Genomic DNA, 23197 nt, shown 5'->3' on the forward strand with positions numbered 1-23197 from the left:
CATGGACAGCCTGCTTCAAATCATCCCACAGATGTTCAATGATATTCAGGTCTGGGGACTGGGATGGCCATTCCAGAACATTGTAATTGTTCCTCTGCATGAATGCCTGAGTAGATTTGAGCGGTGTTTTGGATCATCGTCTTGCTGAAATATCCATCCCCTGCGTAATTTCAACTTGATCACTGATTCTTGCACATTATTGTCAAGAATCTGCTGACACTGAGTTGAATCCATGCGACCCTCAACTTCAACAAGATTCTCGGCGCCGGCATTGGCCACACAGCCCCAAAGCATGATGGAACCTCCACCAAATTTTACTGTGAGTAGCAAGTGCTTTTCTTGGAATGCCGTGTTTTTTTGCCTCCATGCATAACGCCTTTTTGTATGACAAAACAACTCAATCTTTGTTTCATCAGTCCACAGGACCTTCTTCCAAAATGTAACTGGCTTGTCCAAATGTGCTTTTGCATACCTCAGGCGACTCTGTTTGTGGCGTGCTTACAGAAACGGCTTCTTTCCCATCTCTCCCATACAGCTTCTCCTTGTGCAAAGTTCACTGTATTGTTGACCGATGCACATTGACACCATCTGCAGCAAGATGATGCTGCAGGTCTTTGGAGGTGGTCTGTGGATTATCCTTGACTGTTCTCACCATTCTTCTTCTCTGCCTTTCTGATATTTTTCTTGGCCTGCCACTTCTGGGCTTAACAAGAACTGAACCTGTGTTCTTCCATTTCCTTACTATGTTCCTCACAGTGGAAACTGACAGTTTAAATCTCTAAGACAACTTTTTGTATCCTTCCCCTGAACAACTATGTTGAATAATCTTTGTTTTCAGATCATTTGAGAGTTGTTTTGAGGAGCCCATGATGCCACTCTTCATAGGAGATTCAAATAGGAGAACAACTTGCAAGTGGCCACCTTTAAATACCTTTTCTCGTGACTGGATACACCTGCCTATGAAGGTCAAAGGTCAATGAGGTTACAAAACCCATTTAGTGGTTTAGTAAGTCAGTAAAAAGTAGTTAGAAGTGTTCAAATCAAGAAATTGATAAGGGTGCCCATACTTTTGCACCGGTCACATTTTGTTTAAATGCGGATTGCACATTTTCTGTTAGTACAATAAACCTCATTGCAATCCAGAAATATTACTCAGTCCATCAGTTATTAGATATATGAAACTGAAATAGCTGTTGCAAAAACCCAAATTGTTATAAAGAAAAAAGGTTAACATTAATAGGGGTGCCCAAACATTTTCATATGACTGTATGAATCATTGTTGAACCGCATGGATGCAGTCCTTCAAGCTCATGGAAATCAGACAAAATATTAAATATGGCTCTAATAGCACCACAACTTCATTCACCAATATTATGCAAAATATCTTTGTATTAGAAGTTATTAATTTGTTTGAATTTCAAGTTACTTTCTGTGGGTGACAAAATTTTTGTCTTGCTAAAATCTGACCTTTCTGTGTTCATTAAATGATCAATATTTCAGCTTTGCAGCAACTTTATTTTCATAACCTAAACCAAGTTTGGGAGGGTTTCAGCTTTCAAAAGAGTAATTTATGAAACCAATGGATAAATTTAAAGTCAGGTTATAAGCTTTTATTTACATAACATGGATAAGCGACAGAACCTTTGTCAGGGACTGTATTTATAAATTATGTATAGTGTTTCTATAGGTTTATATTCTTTAGTTATATTTAGAATAACATACCTGTAAAGTAATATGGGCATAGCAGTACCATATCCCCTGCATGTCTGGACACTAAAAGCACCAAATGGAACTCATTGACTATTGTAAGTTCTGTTTAGTGTCTGTTATGCTGAATGTCATTTCACTGGAACACATTAACCTGTTGCTTTATTTGTTTTTATAAAAATAACAATCTGTGAAAGGACATCAACATGAATGTGAAGAGAGCCATACAGATAACTAATATTGTGTCCACTTTAAGATAATATATAGATGTTATACATACTCTTTGGAGTCAGAACCTTCATCGTCAGATGGGTTGGTTTCGTCTTCTGATTGGTCACTTAGAATATCACATGGTTGTGTATTTGCATTATCTGCAACCTCCAGAACCGGTGCAATACTGGGTCTTCTTCCTTCTTTAGGTACGTCTGAGGGGAGCGATAGATTTTGACCACCAGTAGAATGACAGCTTGTATCTTGCAAATCTATTGCCACTGTGCCTATAAATGAAGTTGGAGAGTGTATAGTTAAACATTTATTCCCCATGCATCTACTAAATTCTACTTACATATATATAACAAATATTAAAAAATATGACAATGCTACCCTTACAATATATCTCCATATGTATAGCTACAGACATGTGTAAATGTATATTTAGTTCTGCCAGCAATGTGGTGTTCATACTGCATATTGAGAGTCTTTTATGTTCTCTTTCATGTTGTTTTCTCTTTATGGTTTTTGAGCAGATAGACTATACTTGATAATGATGTAGGAGCACAAAATATTGCAGGCAGTTCACACCATCCATGCCCCTAAACTACTGTGGGGTGAATAATATATATATATTAGTGTCATACCGTAGAAATTCTAATACTGCATGGGTCAAAGAATAAATAACATAGACCAATACGGAAATCACCCTGAGGAAGGTGATGCCGAAACACGTGTTGGGGTGGGTGTCACATGCTCTGATCTCTTCCATGCTGTATCAGGTCATATATGGACATATTCATAGCACTTTATATGTCTCTCTTTTTATAACACGACCTATGTATACTTCCGCAGCAGCACTTTAGTTTGCACTTAGCACTTTATACTAACCTATAGCTGCTATTCTTTACATTTAATGTGTATTGGTGAATGTCTATTATATTATTACTGATGATGGCGGTGACATAACTTGATTCTGGGCTTGTCTGTGTTAACACACAGAGCTCATAGTTTGGGATGTTCGATACAGATTTTTCCCCGTATTGATAGTATATATACATAATTGATTGCCCATGTTATATACTATACACATGTTGGGCTAATTGTAGCATGCATAGTGTCAACACATTTCATATGGCTAAATTGATTTTCATCTCCAACAGGATATAGTTATTGTTACATATACAGTATATATTGATATATTGGTATCCCTGATGGAGACATGCGTATGTATATATTTTTTTCGTACTTATATCTTACTAGCATGTGACGCCTCTGTTTTTATCTGTAACTGTGTTCTTGCCCTATTTTTTAATAATAAAACATATGTGCAATTGAACCCTTTTCGAATTATCTCCTCCTTTCTGATAATGATGTAATAGCTGCTTTAGACTGAGGTAAGACTCCTCCTGCTGTTCCTCCCCAGTCCTGGAATGGTGTCAAATGCTAAAGTCTGTGATTGGCAACAGCTGCAAGATGACTGTACCAACACATTATTGGATAATATGCTGATAACATCACCGTCCCTTTACCCAGAGAAATATCTGATGACATGTTGTTCAAGTCACCTTACCTCTGCAGCCAGTCACAGGCCACAGCGGTCTTATGAGAATGTAGTAGTTCAGATGTCCTTTCAAACCACATAGCAGTCTGCCCTGCACCCATAGTTGGTTATAGCAGATAAGTATAATAAATTTGATATTTTTAGAGATTCCAAGCCATGTTTCATTGTTTGTTGGCGCCCACTGATCTGGAAGGAGGAGGTGTCCCTATAGAGTTTGATACTCTAATCAAGGTAGACTGTAAAACAGAAAAATGTCAGAGTGCCTCTAGTACAAAACTTTCCAGGAGAGACTTATACAACTTAGTTTTATAGCTCGAGGGAAGGAAGGGAAAGTGTTTATTGTTTAAACTGTTAAATATTTTAATGGTTTAACTGGAAACCGAACTTGCAAATTTGCATAAAACAGTAATGAAAAAGAATATAAGAAACTTTGTAGTATATCTTATCAGCTAAATCAGATGACTTCACCAATTATGAGCTACTTGTTCCTGTCAATGTATGTAAAGCGCTGTGGAATTAATAGCACTATATAAGTTAATAAATATTATTATTATTAGTCCCCCTTGCCTCACATCCATTCTGAAGAAACAGCTCAGGAAAGACCTCAGGGGTCGTGTTACAGAGCTCATTACACTCTGTAGCAAGGACAGAGGGAAGGAGGAGAGAGGAGCAGAGTGAGGAAACAGGCAGAGGAAACCCAAGAATGAGCATGTTGAGCTTTCTATCATGTCTTTTCCATCACTCCAGGGCTGGATGTAAATTTTTTACTGGTTTTTACTACATGCTGTTGATGCTTTTCTCTGTGTGCCAAAAAAGAAATAAAGAGCCTGAATATAGGAAAGATCCCAGCAGCTAGCCTGCTCTCACCAGCTCAGAGTGGATTGTATGTTAGACAGCCTAAAGAGAAGACAACTGGTGAAAATGCAGGATACAGGAAATATAATGGCTGGAAATATTGTTCTCATGTACACACAGAAGACAGCTGATTCTGAAATGTTTATTGAAATTACCATAATTCTTTAAATAAGGTTTAAGAGTTAGGTAATTTCAATAAGAAACTAAGCTAAAAAAAAAAAAGAAGAAATTCAAAAGTAAAAAAGATGTCTGGAACAAAACATATATCTATACTAAGTAATAAATGATAAGGTAATAATATGAGGGGAGACTAGGTGGACCAGGTAGTCTTGTGCTGTCAGATTTTCAGAAATGTTATTACAGAAAGAATACAAATATTTACTTAGACTGATGCATGAGAGCTGATAAGTTGTCTTTAAATGGCATTATTTTCTAATAGGCTGGAAAATAAGTTGCAATGCACCTTCCACAGAGACAAGGAAGGGGCAAGAGAGATGATGCATGAGAGCATAAGAACTTTTTTGGCATTTTTAGGCTCCAATTTATTAATTGTATTTTTAAGTCACTTTCCTTTTTTAGTCTTGTGGTATTGATTGCCGCTTGTGGCACCAAACTTTATAAAGTGTATAGAAAGCTGAAAGGAAGAAAAGCGCAATAGGGTCATACCCAGTATACAAAATAAAAGTAATAAGGGAATGTGCTCATCTTATTAAGTTGTGTATTACACAACCAGAAATAAAGCCTGTAACAGGCTGCTGCAGAGTCCACATGCTGAAAAAGAAAAAGTGACTCAGGAATACTGTAGATGTGGAACTATTATTGTACTACTGAAGATATGACACACATCCAGGAGAGGTACAATGCAAGGGGGTTTAATTCTATGCATTTTGAAGTGTTACCCCACCTCTTCATCAGGAAATCCACCATTAAGACCCTATGTCATTACACCACCTTGCATTATACCTTTCATGGATTTATGTCATACTTGCTGTAGTACCAGGCATTGCCTAGGATAGTAACTGTCTCTCTGTCTCTCTCCCTCCCAGTGTCTACCAGGCTCTGTCTGTCTATGTCTCTTTCTGTCTCTCTCTTTATGTCTGTCTCTGTGTGTCTGTCTCTGTCTGTCTGTATCTGTGTTCCTGTCTCTGTGTTCCTGTCTCTGTGTGTCTGTCTCTGTGTTTCTGTGTGTCTGTCTGTGTTTCTGTGTGTCTGTCTGTCTCTGTGTGTCTGTCTGTCTCTCTGTCTCTTTCCCTGTCTGTCTGTGTGTCTGTCTCTATCTATGTGTGTATCTGTCTCTATCCATGTCTATCTGTCTGTGTCTGTGTATCTCTGTCTGTCTCTGTTTTGTGTATCAGTCTCTCTGTCTCTCGCTATCTCTGTGTGTTTCTTTCTATCTCTCTCTATCTCTGTGTCTGTCTGTCTCTCTCTATCTGTCTGTCTCTATCTCTGAGCTTTTGGTGTAATATCTATGTAATATCTATATCTGTAATATTTTGGTCTATCTCTCTAGAGCTTTTGGTGTAATAGATTAGATTATTCACCCCTTCCATTGGTTTTATTTAGATTCGCGTCACAACATATGGCTTGTCAGCTTTCTCCAGTCTCTAATACCTTCAGGTATGTGCCTGCACTAGCCTGCTAATGATATCTCTTATATATGATTCAATACTTTTAATCATATATTTTCCATAGGGTCTCTTATAGAACCCCATAAGGATTTTTTCATCCCATGATCCAGTTTACATATATTTCTTTTTTGAACAATACTAAGGTAATACATTATCCACTATATCACATGTACCTTATATTGGTTTTCTTATCCTGTCTGTAACCCCTGGTTCTCATATATTTTGCTCATAGCACTCATGTCACCCTGCGGCCACTGGGAATTTCTCAGTGAAGGTATCAGAATACTCTTTCTGCATTCCAGGTAGTTTGCCTTCCCATTATGTGTCATTTGGTACACATGTGCCACTTTGAATATCTTCTCCTTCTCTCTATGTTTTGAAATATTACTTTGATGCAAGTATTTATGCCTCTTTTGCTCAGAACATTCCCTTTTCTTCTGAGGCAACTGAGAAACTATCAGTGAAGGAAACACGATACTCCTCCCTACCCCCTAAGGTACCCACCTTTGGCAGCCACTCAGTTTTCCAGGTAGACTGTTTTCCTTTATGTTGATTTTCTACTGCATACTTGTCATAATACATGTAGCCCTGATACCCTGTGTATTACTCTAATATGCACGTTTATACCTATTTGCATTTAGAATTATCCACATTCTACAACGCTCTCATTCTTTCTGGAAACGGTCTCTACCATTTACCACCTACCTTCTTCAGTGCATTGCATAAGGTATAAAGAGAGAAAGGCATATGTATACATGTATATTTCATTATTGCAAAAGAAAGAAAATAATTTTTTTTTCTCATATCATTTGCATATTTGTATGTTTTGTATGTAATACTCATTTGATTCTATTCCCTATATAGGATTGCATTTCTGTTCATTTTGATCCTATGGTGGATGTCCACATACTATAGAACATACACCGCACAGTTGTTCATATAGGTGGGTGTTACTGCTGCCTTTTTTCTGCCCCATTTACAGAACAATATGCATACTTCTATGAGCTTTTTCCAGGATAGGCTTTCTCTATATTGAAAATACATAGATTTCATGAGCATATATATGTCCTTGTTTTATTATGTGCTATCAGATATGTTCAGAGGGTCTGTTGTTACAGCCTATTTTTTGTTCTGTGTAACATGCTACATTATTATATGTTTTTACTATGCACTAATTGTACACATGTTTCTGTTGTACTAGATAACTTGGTCCTTGATAAAGACCTTCAATTTAATGGTCGAAACGTTGGATGAATTATCAATTTTTTTGACTTATGCACGAATAAAACCATTTAAGCATTCCAAGAGTCTCTTTTTCCATATACCTTTTGAGTGTGCCAGAACTATTTTCTATTGTCTCTATCTCTGTGTCTGTCTTTCTGTCGCTCTCTATCTCTGAGTCTGTGTATGTCTTTCTCTATCTCTGTGTCTTTCGGTCTGTTTCCATGTCTGTCTGTTTTCCCAGCTGTCTCTTTCCCCGGCTGTCTCTTTCCCTGGCTGTCTCTTTCCCCATATGTCTCTTCTCCCATTTGTGTCTTTCCCCGTCTGTCTCGTTCCAGGTCTGTCTAGTTCCAGGTCTGTCTAGTTCCAGGTCTGTCTTGTTCCAGGTCTGTCTTGTTCACCATCTGTTTCTGTCTCTTTCCCTGTCTCTATCCCTTTCCTTGTCTGTCTGTCTCTTTCCCTGTCTCTTTCCCTGTTTTTGTCTCTTTCCCTGTCTGTCTCTTTCCCTGTCTGTCTCTTTCTCTGTCTGTCTGTGCCTGCCTCTTTCCCTGTCTGTATCTGTCTGTCTCTGTCTCTTTGACTGTCTGTCTCTCTGTCTCTTTCCCTGTCTGTCTCTTTCCCTGTCTACGCATGTCTGTCTCTGTCTGTCTCTTTCCCTGTCTGTGCCTGTCTGTCTGCCTCTGTCTGTCTCTTTGATTGTCTCTCTCTCTCTCTCTGTCTGTCTCTGTCTTTCTTTTTCCCTGTCTCTGTCTCTTTCCCTGTCTGCCTCTTACTCTGTCTGTGCCTTTGTCTCTGTCTCTTTCTGTCTGTTTCTATCTGTCTCCCCACCGACATCTTATTACCTCACACATAAGCTTCTTATACTATGAATGTCCTTTGTTCCTAGAGCAAACAATCACAGCTGCTATTAATAACCTTTAGCTCACAGTTCCATTGACTTTAATGGAGGCAGTTTTTTTGGAGAGTAATAGTAAAGTGCGGGGTTACATTTTCCCATCAAAACATAGTCTATGACGTTCCCTGAGTCACATAGGGTGTGTGTGCTAAATTTCGTGATTGTAAATGCAATGGTGTGGATTCCTTTAGCGGACTTACACACATACATACACAAACACATACACTCAGCTTTATATATTAGATTTTAAGCAGCGCAGTAATAGATCCACATTTACAGTATTCCTCAATGACTTAAAGGGGTGGTTCACCCATTTTTTTTTTCCCCAATGATTCTCACTTACCATTGTCTGCAGCTTCTGCATTGGCTTCTGTTTCCAGTTCTGGCACTGAGCGGCGCTATGCTGCACGCTCAGTGCCAGTCACATGACCCCCTGGAGCTGTGGCCGCCGGCATCCTCTGACATCCCGGCATTTCCGGGCTCTCAAACTGGACGGGAACGTCACAGGATGCCGGCGCCACTCACACTGATTGACTGGGCTGTGGGCGGTGACTACCGCACGTCACAGCCCAGCATCGAGGGGAGGATCCGGAGGACGCCAGTGTTGAGCGGTGAAGGCAGAGCGCGCGCTACCAGCATTCAGCTGTGGGAGGTATGGGCTCCTGTGTGGAGTACAGGGGGGGTTTCCTCCACTGAAATCACCCCCTGTCACGCAAGTATGTGATCACACTGTCCACCCGCCTGCTGTGCTCAGCTGTCAGGAGAGCGGGCGGTGTCGGCAGTGTGATCATATACTCCCACCAGCAGCACAGGTGACAGGACGCGGAGTGAGTGTGTATGTGTGTGTATATACAGTGTGTGCGCGTATATACAGTGTGTGTGTGTATATATACAGTGTGTGTGTGAGTGTGTATGTGTGTGTGTATGTCATACTCACCTGTCTGCAGGGTCCGGGTGCCATGCCTGCTTCCAGCCCCTGTCCCGGTCCCGCCGCTTCGGCTGTGTGCAGTCTCCCCGGGGCATGCACGAAGCTTGCAGGACCTGGCGGTGGATCACCTGATGCAGTCACCTGACGCATCAGCTGATCGTAGTCTCGCCGGCTTTTTCGCGCCCGGCCGGCTATCAGCTGATCCTGCTGTCAGGGGACTTCATCAGCTGATTACCGGCAGCTCCGGCAGCGATGGGACAGGATCATACTCCTGTCCAATCAATCGCTGCAGGAGTTGCCGGTAATCAGCACATAAGTGAGTATGTATTTATTTATTTTTTTTTTTTTTTTGCACTGATGCATCAGCTGATTGTATAATCGGCTTTTATACAATCAGCTGATGTGTGATGTGATTCAAGCACTTGATCCTGACACACCATCTGATCGCTTTGCCTTCCAGCAAACCGATCAGATGATATTGGATCCGGATTGGACGGCGCGGGACCCTAACCCAGGATTACTGCGGAGGGGGGTTTATTTCAATAAAGATGGAGTCACTAATTGTGTTGTGTTTTATTTCTAATAAAAATATTTTTGTGTGTTGTTTTTTTTTTTTTATCATTACTAGAAATTCATGGTGGCCATGTCTAATATTGGCGTGACACCATGAATTTCGGGCTTAGGGCTAGCTGATAATATACAGCTAGCCCTAACTCCATTATTACCCGGCTAGCCACCCGGCATCAGGGCAGCTGGAAGAGTTGGATACAGCGCCAGAAGATGGCGCTTCTATGAAAGCGCCATTTGCTGGGGTGGCTGCGGACTGCAATTCGCAGTGGGGGTGCCCAGAAAGCTTGGGCACCCTTCACTGTGGATTCCAATCCCCAGCTGCCTAGTTGTACCCGGCTGGACACCAAAATTAGGCGAAGCTCACGTCATTTTTTTTTTTAAATTATTTCATGAAATTCATGAAATAATTAAAAAAAAAAAGGGCTTCTCTATAATTTTGGTTCCCAGCCGGGTACAAATAGGCAGCTGGGGGTTGGGGGCAGCCCGTACCTGCCTGCTGTACCCGGCTTGCATACAAAATATGGCGAAGCCCACGTCATTTTTTTTTTCTTTTTTGGCAAAAAACTGCATACAGTCCGGGATGGAGTATGCTGAGCCTTGTAGTTCTGCAGCTGCTGTCTTCTCTCCTGCTTACACTAGTGAATGGAGGATGCTGAGCCTTGTAGTTCTGCAGCTGCTGTCTTCTCTCCTGCTTACACTAGTGAATGGAGGATGCTGAGCCTTGTAGTTCTGCAGCTGCTGTCTGCTCTCCTGCATACATTAGTGAATGGAGGATGCTGAGCCTTGTAGTTCTGCAGCTGCTGTCTGCTCTCATGCATACACTAGTGAATGGATGCTGAGCCTTGTAGTTCTGCTCCCCCTGCCTCTCCCTCCAGCATACAGTCCTGGATACAGCATGGTGAGCCCTGTAGTTCTGCAGCTGTATGCTCTCCTGCATACACTAGTGGAGAATGAAGAACATATTGAAGAAGGAAATTACTTCAGAACTTGTTTATTTTTTTTTTTCTTTCACCAATCTTTCTCTGATAAAAAAAAGCATAAAAACAGAGCAAAAAACGCACCAAAACACGGTAAAAACGTGTCTGTTGTTTGCCACGTATGCTTTTTTTGGGGTTTTTTGACGCAAAAAAACGCACAAAAACACCGCTTAAATAAAACGACGCAGTGTGTGAACTTAGCCGAAATCCACACTGTTACTTGTCATGCATGGGACACACTTTCTCCACTCTCAACTGCACAAGTCCCAGAGTGGCTCAAGTTGTGATAATCCCTGCAATCATTAGAGGATTGGAGATTAGATTCTGTAACAATAAATGTTTAGAGCAATATTGTTATATTGATGGTGTATCCTTAGTATAATACATCATTATGTGATCGTAGGGATCTGATACACGGCCATGTTCGCCACTAAGATTTTCATGGCCACACGATGGAAAAAGTATCGTTTTCCTTGAGACTCTGCCCTGACTCCATCACAGCTAAGTCTCCACCACGCAAGCCTTCTACTATTACACCGCCAGGCAGTGCAGCTGTCGCGGGCGGGGAGGAGGGTGTCAGCACACCGCGCTCACCCCTTCTGCTCGGGTCCGGCAGTTGCTCCTGGTGGCTCGAGCTGCGAGCCGGATCCCGGGGTGTCTCGAGCGACGCTCCTCGCCCGTGAGTGAAAGGGGGGGTGTTTGTTGGGATTATAGTTCGTGACGCCACCCACGGTTGTGGTGATGGCACCACCGCTGCTCAGTGTGGGGGTCCCGGGGATGGTGATAGGAGCAGCCAGGTGTTGTGTTGCCCCTCCGTGGGTAGGGGTTGGTGATCCCGGGGCCCGGTGAAGAGATGTGAAGTGTAGGGCCTGGAGGGCGCAGGGACGCGGGGGCAGCGCTATGCCTTGCGGCACTGTGGTACTCACTCAGCCTGAGACACGGACACAGTTTGTACGGTAAACCAACGGCTGGTAGGACGGTCCCACAGACGGTTGCACCTGCACTCCCGGTAGGTGACGGTGACGTCTCTCTTCCTTGCACCTGTTTGACTGATGGTAGCGGTGGATTCCCTCCGGTTACCCGCTCCCCGACTGCAATCTGGGCCGGAGGAGCTCTACACTTTGCCCGCAGGCGCTGGCCCTGGGGAAACTGGTGCCTTGGCGGTGGCGGTGTCTCCCCGGTAATGGTTGGGCTGTTGCCGTCAATCGGGACTTTGTTGCTGGGGGATCTGCGTCCCCTTCACTGACGGATTCGGCAAATTGGGCGACTCCTAGTCTTGCCGGGGTCCGAGAGGCCCCTGCCCTGGTGCTGACTGTCCTTCGGAACACTGCTCCAGACCACCGGGCACACAGCCAACGGGGTCCTTCCAGGAACTTCCAAACGGTCCCCCTCCGGACAGTCACCGCCGTCGCTGACCTTGCTGTTCTAGCCCTACACACAGCTGGGCTCTCAGGCTCTGTGCACTCTCTGCGCTCTCTCCACTTCTTGCTTTCCTCCTTTTCCACTCTCCTTTCCTTCACTTTCACTTCTTGTTGTTTACTCTAGCCCCTGCCTGGGCTAATCTGCTTCTTTACTCAAGCCCTGCCTGGGCTAATCTGCTGTTCACTCCTTCATGTCCCTGACTCGACTGCCTGGTAACTTCCTGCCTCCAGAGTTGTGAGCTCCTTGGTGGGCGGAGCCAACCGCCTGGCCCACCCCCTGGTGTGCATCACAGACTCTTGGAGGAAGGCAACAAGGATTTCTGGTTAGCAGATGTGCCTACCTGGAGTGTGGGGTGTAGTGGTGTTGTTATCTGTGTCCCCTGGCTTGCCCAGGGCGACACATTCCCCCTTAGCAAAAATGCAGACCGTCCGCGGGCTGCCGTCCTACACCGGTTTTATTTTTCTGTAAAAAGGGGATAACAGGGTTAAACATAACATAAGCATTTTCAATAAACTCTTCCCAAGACGGGAGGCACATTTTACTTTTAACGTTTCAACGGTGTACGGTCACGGTTTCCGCTCTCTCCCACCCAAGCAACCTGGCCCTGATGCTGCCCCTAAAACCCAGGCAGCACCCCTTGACCCACAGTCCAGCACAAGTCACCCGAGCGGGATCTGTCCTTCCCTCCAGAGGGTAGCCACCGGTTCCTTTGGTGGCTGGGCCCTGGCCTGCTCTGCTCAGGGCCCTCCCTCCAACCTGCCTCTCCGGAGGCGGCACTGCGGAAACGGTAACGGTACCCAACATATTTACAAGCCACTAACGTTTGTGGTTGCCCTGCAGAGTTCACGGGCTTGTCCATGGCTAGTTCCCATGCATTTTAAACGGTCCCCACGGGGACAACGGTGCCGGCTCCTGCCGGTTGCTAATCACAGCAGACAATCAGGTGAACTTCGGATCATTTTCACTTATCATTCTCATTTTCAGTAGAACTTTCAAACAACAAAGTGGTGGTCCCCACGGGGACTGTGCAACGGCACTCCGCTGCCCCTTTTGCGGCTTAACAGTCCATTCTCACTCGTGGGGCTCTAGTGCCACCTTCACACGGTGCACCGCTCTGGACCCCAATGGTAGCTCGCTGCAGGCGATCTTCCATATTCATGCGGGCATGCACATCCGCTCTACACCCCTCTCGGGCATCGATCTCCCTGCGCAGCTGCTGTTGCCGCCGCTCCCAGCCGGGAGTACTTTCTGTTTGCTCCGGTTCAGCGTGTGCGGGGGACGGACCCAGACAGAGACCCTCCGTGTCGGCTACGACCGGCACCTTCAGTAGTGAGGGACCCCGCTGTGACATGGCCTCCTCTGCCTCCTGGCAGCTGCATCCCCGCCGTGCCTCCGGTGCATCTTTGCTGACGGGCTCAGCCTTTGGCTTCTTCCATAGAAGCGGTTCAGGGTGGTCATGAGCTTCTGCTGCAGGTCGGTCCGCCGGGGCGGATTGGCAGGGTACCGCTACCGGTGGTGGTGGTAGCGGGCCTAGTGGCGGGGCAGCAGCAGCTAACGCGGGTAGCGGGAGAGGCAGCAGGGTGAACGGGTGTAGGCCGGGCCCCTCAGCCGCAGCGGCCGATCCCTCGGGAATACAGGGACGTGGGTCTCTTACCCGTTCCTCCAAATCTTCCTCCACCTCGCATCTCCGCATAGCAGCCACCGCTTCCACCATGTCGGCCTCCCACTCCTCCAGGAGGAGCTGCATGCGGACCTGCAGACGGCTGCTTAGCTGGGCGGTCCGGACTTCCACCCACGCCGCCATGCCGGGCGCGGGGACCACGGTGTTGTTGGTCGGACTCAGCATCTTTAGCAGCGGCCTCTTCCAGGAACCAGTCAATGGCCGCAGGGTCCTGGCGTCCCTGCTTCTATAGCCGCAGCTACATGCGGCCAGCCGCCATCGCATCCCCCTTAGCTCTTTCCGGCCCCTCCTCTCTCGGGGCGGGGTTTTGGCCTTCGCACCTCTACTGCTCGAGAAGACGCTCGAGCGGGAACTTTTCGCGCCAAAGATGGCGGCTTCTGAAATTTTTCTGCCGGATACCTCCGGCGGTAACAAGGCGCACCTCTACCAGACGGCAGAGCGGTAAGATCCTGTTCGTGACGCCAAGTTGTCGCGGGCGGGGAGGAGGGTGTCACAACACCGCGCTCACCCCTTCTGCTCGGGTCCGGCAGTTGCTCCTGGTGGCTCGAGCTGCGAGCCGGATCCCGGGGTGTCTCGAGCGACGCTCCTCGCCCGTGAGTGAAAGGGGGGGGTGTTTGTTGGGATTATAGTTCGTGACGCCACCCACGGTTGTGGTGATGGCACCACCGCTGCTCAGTGTGGGGGTCCCGGGGATGGTGATGGGAGCAGCCAGGTGTTGTGTTGCCCCTCCGTGGGTAGGGGTTGGTGATCCCGGGGCCCGGTGAAGAGATGTGAAGTGTAGGGCCTGGAGGGCGCAGGGACGCGGGGGCAGCGCTATGCCTTGCGGCACTGTGGTACTCACTCAGCCTGAGACACGGACACAGTTTGTACGGTAAACCAACGGCTGGTAGGACGGTCCCACAGACGGTTGCACCTGCACTCCCGGTAGGTGACGGTGACGTCTCTCTTCCTTGCACCTGTTTGACTGATGGTAGCGGTGGATTCCCTCCGGTTACCCGCTCCCCGACTGCAATCTGGGCCGGAGGAGCTCTACACTTTGCCCGCAGGCGCTGGCCCTGGGGAAACTGGTGCCTTGGCGGTGGCGGTGTCTCCCCGGTAATGGTCGGGCTGTTGCCGTCAATCGGGACTTTGTTGCTGGGGGATCTGCGTCCCCTTCACTGACGGATTCGGCAAATTGGGCGACTCCTAGTCTTGCCGGGGTCCGAGAGGCCCCTGCCCTGGTGCTGACTGTCCTTCGGAACACTGCTCCAGACCACCGGGCACACAGCCAACGGGGTCCTTCCAGGAACTTCCAAACGGTCCCCCTCCGGACAGTCACCGCCGTCGCTGACCTTGCTGTTCTAGCCCTACACACAGCTGGGCTCTCAGGCTCTGTGCACTCTCTGCGCTCTCTCCACTTCTTGCTTTCCTCCTTTTCCACTCTCCTTTCCTTCACTTTCACTTCTTGTTGTTTACTCTAGCCCCTGCCTGGGCTAATCTGCTTCTTTACTCAAGCCCTGCCTGGGCTAATCTGCTGTTCACTCCTTCATGTCCCTGACTCGACTGCCTGGTAACTTCCTGCCTCCAGAGTTGTGAGCTCCTTGGTGGGCGGAGCCAACCGCCTGGCCCACCCCCTGGTGTGCATCACAGACTATTGGAGGAAGGCAACAAGGATTTCTGGTTAGCAGATGTGCCTACCTGGAGTGTGGGGTGTAGTGGTGTTGTTATCTGTGTCCCCTGGCTTGCGCAGGGCGACACACAGCCATTTTGAAAATTTATTAAAGTTTATTTTTCTCATTAATAAAATACTGAAATGTCTCCAAATTTCCATTGCACTACATTTTTTATTTTACAGAAAACAATAGTTTCGAGAATGAAAAAACTATTTACATGTTACTAAAAAATATACCTATAAAGATAAAAATCAGTTAACATGAACTTTGATGATGTCATAGTCATGAGACCAGTCTGAAAGCTAAGGTCTGTGCAACATTCACACCAGACTGGTCACATGGCTATGTTGTCATGGAAGGTCTTTTAGGCCGTTGTGCATACCGGGGGACATAGCAATGATCTAAAGCAGAAGAGCCACGTAGACAGAGTCTGCAGGATGCGTTGCTGAACCTGTCTGTATAATGAAACTTATTTTTTTAATCTTTATTTTACAGAACCTCACCCGCCCCATACCATAACTGTAAAGACAGAGTTCGGTGTTTGCCCGCAAGGTCGCGTTATCTCTTCAACTCTGCCACTATGTATAATATCACCCACACACACTGCCAATCTGTATAATATCTTCCTGGTATACAGTATATGTCCTCTTCTTGGTATTTATGTCTTCCTTTTGGGTTATGTCCTCATCATGTTTTGTGTCCCCTTTTTGGTATATATGTCCTCTTAATTGTATAGAAGTCTCCTTTTTTGGCCCTTCGTGTCATATTATGCAGCAAAAACAAAAGACAAAACATTTTACTCACCTTCCATAGCTCCAATGTTAGTCAATGTTCTCTTTGAGCCACGATGCAATTTAGCTAGTTGTGTGCCTTCCGATGCACAGCCAGCTGAGACAAGGCTGGTTCTTTGGTCGGCGTGCCACCTGACCACCCCTGGCATTTGGCCCGCGCATGTGTTCAGCTCACAGAGTGCTTTCATGCAGCACTGTGATGAGGTCGCAGACTAATGACATAATTAAGCAGCTGCACACACAGCGCTTTGCTACATTGACCTTGCCTTCAGCACCTGCCTAATTTTCAGGCAATGTTCCTTCACATGCAAATTTGCTATGTGTTGTGGTAGAAGTGACATGTCTGGTCACGAGAGCTACACTACATTTATAATGCGATATATTTGCTAATATTCTTATTATTACATCTACTACATAGTAGTAGTGGATCTTGGACATGGGAATACCCCTTTAACTGTTAATAATGTTATCTGTTTATCTAATAATATTTTTTTTTTAGTTGACATTGATTAAAACAGTTAATATTTTCATACACAGGTATAATTAAAAAGTCCAGTCAAGTACATATCATATTTTTCATTTATTTTATGCAGCAGAAATCACAGAGTGGTGCAGTTAGTGACATGTATCATCCGGTCACCTGCACAACAAGTCCCAGAGTGGAGGCAGTGACATGTAGCATCCGGTCACCTGCACAACAAGTCCCTGAGTGGAGACAGTGACATGCTCTGCTCTGACACATAGTGTGCTGCATGTCACTATCTGTCTCCCCTCTGGGACTTGTTGTGCAGGTGACCGGATGCTAAATGTCACTATTTGTCTCCACTCTGTGATTTCTGCTGTATAGTACCAACTGTATACACTCTCACCTGCAGAACAAGTACCACAGTGGAGACAGTTAGTGACATGTATCATCCGTTCACCTGCACAACAAGTCCCAGAGTGGATACAGTGACATGCAGCACAATATGTGTCAGGGCACAGCATGTTACCAACTTGCTCTGCTCTGTCACCTGCGGTGCTGCATGTCACGTTTTTGCTGCGATTTGGTGCGTTTTTTGCTGCGTTTTTGCTCACTGCGTTTTTAATAAGTGCACAATGCCATTAAAGATTGTTGATGGAAAAAAAAAAAAAGGTCTGATGTCATTTCCTTATTCAAAATGTTCATTGTATGCAGGAGAGCAGACAGCAGCTGCAGAACTACAAGGCTCAGCATCCTCCATTCACTAGTGTATGCAGGAGAGCAGACAGCAGCTGCAGAACTACAAGGCTCAGAATCCTCCATTCACTAGTGTATGCATGAGAGCAGACAGCAGCTGCAGAACTACAAGGCTCAGCATCCTCCATTCACTAGTGTATGCAGTAGAGCAGACAGCAGCTGCAGAACTACAAGGCTCAGCATCCTCCATTCACTAGTGTATGCAGGAGAGCAGACAGCAGCTGCAGGACTACAAGGCTCAGCATCCTCCATTCACTAGTGTATGCAGGAGAGCAGACAGCAGGTGCAGGACTACAAGGCTCAGCATCCTCCATTCACTAGTGTATGCAGGAGAGCAGACAGAAGCTGCAGAACTACAAGGCTCAGCATCCTCCATCCAGGATTGTATGCAGTTTATTACCCAAAAAGAAAAAAAAAATGACATGGGCTTCGCCATATTTTTGTATGCTAGCCGGGTACAGCAGGCAGGTACGGGCTGCCCCCAACCCCCAGCTGCCTATTTGTACCCGGCTGGGAACCAAAAATATAGAGAAGCCCTTTTTTTTTTTTAATTATTTCATGAATTTCATGAAATAATTTAAAAAAAAAATGACGTGAGCTTCGCCTAATTTTGGTGTCCAGCCGGGTACAACTAGGCAGCTGGGGATTGGAATCCACAGTGAAGGGTGCCCAAGCTTTCTGGGCACCCCCACTGCGAATTGCAGTCCGCAGCCACCCCAGCAAATGGCGCTTTCATAGAAGCGCCATCTTCTGGCGCTGTATCCAACTCTTTCAGCTGCCCTGATGCCGGGTGGCTAGCCGGGTAATAATGGAGTTAGGGCTAGCTGTATATTATCAGCTAGCCTTAAGCCCGAAATTCATGGTGTCACGCCAATATTAGACATGGCCACCATGAATTTCTAGTAATGATAAAAAAAAAAACAACACACAGAAAACATTTTTTATTAGAAATAAAACACAACACAATTAGTGACTCCATCTTTATTGAAATAAACCCCCCTCCGCAGTAATCCTGGGTTAGGGTCCCGCGCCGTCCAATCCGAATCCAATATCATCTGATCGGTTTGCTGGAAGGCAAAGCGATCAGATGATGTGTCAGGATCAAGTGCCTGAATCACATCACACATCAGCTGATTGTATAAAAGCCGATTATACAATCAGCTGATGCATCAGTGCAAAAAAAAAATACATACTCACTTATGTGCTGATTACCGACAGCTCCTGCACCGATCGATTGGACAGGAGTATGATCCTGTCCCATCGCTGCAGGAGCTGCCGGTAATCAGCTGATGAAGTCCCCTGACAGCAGGATCAGCTGATAGCCGGCCGGGCGCGAAAAAGCCGGCGACATCACGAGAATCGATCAGCTGATGCGTCAGGTGACTGCATCAGGTGATCCACGGCCAGGTCCTGCAAGCTTCGTGCGTGCCCCGGGGAGACTGCACACAGCCGAAGCGGCGGGACCGAGACAGGGGCTGGAAGCAGGCATGGCACCCGGACCCTGCATACAGGTGAGTATGACATACACACACACATACACACTCACACACACACTGTATATATACACACACACACACTGTGTATACGCACACACACTGTATATTCACACACACACTGTATATACGCGCACACATACACTGTATATACGCGCGCACACACTTTCTTCCCCTGGCTGTGCAGAGCTGCTGCTGTCTCTGTGTAATTGATCTCAGTGCACATCCACTGGGAAGAGGCAGGGAGGAGGGTTTGGGTGGGAGCAGAGTGGGTGTATTAGACACAATGGGTGTGTTAGATAAGCTAGACACCGCCCTAGAGCCACAAAGAATTCTGGGACTTGTAGGAACTGAACACAGGAAGTCAGAGGAGAGATTAACCCCATCAGAGCTGGAGCCAGCAATGAGCATGTGCTGCTAGTGCACAATGAAAGGTAATTTTGCTGAAAAAACATAATAGATGTGTTGAGGTGCACATATTAGCAAGATTTATCAGAAAAAAAAAAATCAGTTTTGGTAACTGGACAACTTCTTTAAACTCTATAAAGTGGCACACGTCATTTATGAATTTGTCGCAAAGTCAAAAATTATCCTTTTTTTTCATCTTTAACTGTTTTTGTGAATTTTTGATGGACAAAATTTCTTAAAATGGAGGAAAAAGTGCACAAAATGAAGGTATACTCAAACATACATCATGACTTTCACTGAATTTTATGACTTTTAGAATTGTCACAACTAATGAATCAGGTGAAAATTTCTGGAATTGTTAAACTCTGCAAACACAAAGCAGAAAACAAGGATAACAAAAAAGTGGGCAAATATAAAATAGACTTCAAAAAAGATACCAATGGAATAATGACTCAGGTAGAAGCAAAAAAGGTTCAAAGACAATGATAAGCCGGGGCCAAAGCAATGATATTGTGCCTTATCCAGGCAGTACTCTACTTAGAGATCCCTCTGCTTACTTTAAAGGCTGCATTACACGCTATGCTACGATTTATCTGCCGATATATCGTCGGGGTCATGGATTCCATAACGCACATCCGGCATCGTTAGCGACGTCGTTGCTTTTGACACCTACATGCGACTCCGAACGATCGCAAATACGTTGAAAATTGTTGATCGTTGACACATCGTTCACTTTCAAAATATTGTTCATCGTTTGGAACGCAGCAGACATATTGGTACGTTTGACACCCTGCAAACGACGAACAACATCCACACGACTGCCTTGGTCAAATAATATATCGTTGAACGATTTTGCCTCGCTTGTGAGATCGTTACGTGTGACTGATACTAAACGACCTATGAGCGATCTCGGCAAATCGTAACTACGATCTGGGCGTGTCACATCGCTAACGATATCGTCAGATAAATCGTAGCGTGTAAAGTGGCCTTAAGGCTACATCACAAAATAGTAAAGTGAGAACAAAACCAGGAATGTCAGCATTTCTGCATGATCCAGTGGTTCTGTCCAAGTGGAATAGAAGCATCCACATTAAAAGATGTTGTGTACTTATGATAAAAGAAATGTTTTAAATCAAGTATTATTTTCAGGTCATAAATTGCTTTATATCTATATATTGCATTGCTACTGAGTTTTGTGAAGGTATTGAAGCTCTATGGAATGACATTGCCTCTGGGGACAGCAGCTTACTGTCATATAGGAAATACAGTTCATATTCAAAATAGGAATCATGAAGTTTGGTGTTCTAGAAATTATTGATGAGACATAAATTTACATGAATATGTATTTTTGGCACATAAAGGAACATTCATCATAAAATTTTAATTTATCATAAAATACTGAATAAAACAGACTTATTTTGGATACAGAAAGCCTATTCAGTTATATGTCCCCCACGCAGGGGACACAAGCTTGCCAAATACAGCTGGAAGGAAAGGATACAATCTTCAGCAAAAGAAAGGATTCTTTACACAAAGGGCCATCAAACTATAAGAATGCTCTCCCAAGAAAGGAGTATTGGCAGGTGATGTGCATATATTTAAAAAGTGTTGGGGATGTTCTTACAGAAACAGACTTTACTATTGTCAAAAAGCAACAAAATATTGTAGATCATAACATTAACTGTTTGATTGCTTTAAGGTTGAAATAATATTAATATTTACCATTGTATTCTGTATACTACCCCATCTTTGGATACATAGCCTTACTCTACAAAACCAGTTTTCATGGTTATATTATGCCTTCTATAAATATACAGTGTAATATTGTAGGATACAGCTCACCATTATCCTTGAACCCTTTCATTCGGGGTGTAGGCATCGGCTCTGCCATAGCCTAGATCCAGTATATGAAGAAAAAGAAGTCCGGCTCCATGAACAGGTTCTACTTTATTAGAAATAATTCATGCACAGGGCATCAATTAGCAGATAAAATAGCACAACATTAACCCATGCATCTACGCATTTCGGGTGTACTCACACCTTTAATCATCATGCGTTAACATAGTACACTCAAGTGTACTATGTTATCCCTCCCTTGTCTCTGTGGCAGGTGCACTGCATCTTATTTTCCAGAGTTTATTAAAAAAAATGACATTTAAAGACAACTTATCCATTCTCCTTATGCATCAGTTTAAGTAAATATTTGTATTCTCCCCATTAATAATAGCTCTGGAAAGCTGACAACTCCAAAAGACCCACTGGTTCACCTCATCTCCCCTGATATCATTAGCTTATCATTTATATTTTAGTATAGATATACGTTTAACCCGGGTATCTTAACCCCTTAATGACTGCGTGCACTAATATTATGTCCCTGCAGTCATAGTGTTTATCCCCACCTGCTGCTGTGGGCTGCGGGCGGGGATCCACGCACATGTCAGCTGACATGTGTGCCTCGGCGGTATGAGCGAAATTGCTATCCACCCATGCCTGTTAACCCCTTAAATGGAGCTGTCAAGTTGTGACAGCGCCATTTTAATGGCGATCGCGGTAATCACATACTCACAGGTCGCCATCGGAAGTAATGGGACATGTTCAAGTTGATACAATGGTTGTCATGGTAGAAAAGGGTCATGTGATGACTCTTGTAGCTCACATGACTCAGGTCCTGTAGGAAGCAGCTGAGGAAGCAGTCTGTTGCAAAAGATGATCATTTCTCCCGGTCTGAGTGAAGCTGCTCTGATCTGGAGAAATGAATGAGCGATCAGACAGCTGATCCTTATAGTCCCCTAGGGGTACTAGTAAAATAAAAAAAAGTTTAAAAAAAAGTTTTGAAAAATTAAAAAAAAAATAAAAAAACCTAACAGTTCAAATCCCTCCCCATTCACCTCATTGAAAATTAAAGGTTAAAAAAATAAAAAATATACACATATTTTGTATCACCGAGTTCAGAAATGCCCGATCTATCAAAATATAAAATCAATTAATGTGATCAGCAAAACAGCGTAGCGGCAAAAAAATTCCAAACGTCAAAATTATGTTTTTTGGTCGCTGCACATTTGTGAAAAATGCAAAAAAAGGCGATCAAAAAGTAGCATTGGAGCAAAAATGGTACCATTAAAAATGCCAGCCTGAGATGCAAAAAATAAGCTGTCACTGAGCCGTAGATCTCAAAAAATGAGAACCCTACGGGTCACAGAAAATGGCGCAAAACTTTGTTTGGAAAAACCTTTGATTTTTTTAACCCCTTAGATAAACGTAAACCTATACTTGTTTGGTCTCTAAAAACTCGCACTGACCTCAGGCATCACATCCACACATCAGTTTTACCATATAGTGAACACAGTGAAAAAAATATCTGAAAAACAATTTTGCAATCACTTTTTTTGCAGTTTTTCTGCATTAGGAATTTTCTTGCCATTTTTCAGTACACTATATGGTAAATATATTGGTTTCATTTAAAAGTACAGCTCATTCCACAAAATCACATGACTAGATTGACTACAAAAAAAAAAAAAAGTTACAGCTCTCGGAAGAAGGAAGGCGAAAAACAAAAAGCGGAAAGCGCAAAATTGGCCGATCGTGAAGGGGTTAAAATTTACCTGCAATTGAATTACTCCTTGCTTTTGAGCCTAGTTTCTTATTAAAAGTACCTTACTGCTAACCCTTATTTAAAGTGTAACTGTATATTCAAGAAACATTTTATGATAAAATGCCTTGTTTGTGTACTTTTGGAATAACAATATAATCCAGCCCTTATATTGCTTGTATCCTGCGTTTTTACCAGTTATCCTCTCAATAGGCTCTCTCTCTAGCATACAATCCACTCTGAGCTGGTGAGAGCAGGCTAGCTGCTAAGATCTCTACTATATACGGAGGGGGATTCTTCCTCTTCATTTCTCTTTTAGCACACAGAATGAATCATCAACAGCATGTAGTAGTAACCAGTGCAAATTTACATCCAGCTCTGGAGAGA

At 44.5% G+C, this 23197-nt stretch overlaps 1 protein-coding gene across 4 annotated transcripts in view; it reads right to left on the reverse strand.

Annotated features, from left to right (window-relative positions):
• Positions 1 to 23197, reverse strand: part of KCNT2 (potassium sodium-activated channel subfamily T member 2) — a 1626062-nt gene that overhangs the window by 488851 nt on the left and 1114014 nt on the right. For all 4 annotated transcript variants that reach the window (XM_075322033.1, XM_075322031.1, XM_075322032.1 and 1 more), the window contains exon 17: positions 1988 to 2204. In XM_075322033.1, the coding sequence (XP_075178148.1) occupies positions 1988 to 2204 (217 nt within the window). The remainder of the gene's footprint in view (positions 1 to 1987; positions 2205 to 23197) is intronic.

The sequence above is a fragment of the Anomaloglossus baeobatrachus genome, chromosome 8, assembly GCF_048569485.1.
Source record: "Anomaloglossus baeobatrachus isolate aAnoBae1 chromosome 8, aAnoBae1.hap1, whole genome shotgun sequence".
Lineage (NCBI taxonomy): Eukaryota > Metazoa > Chordata > Amphibia > Anura > Aromobatidae > Anomaloglossus > Anomaloglossus baeobatrachus.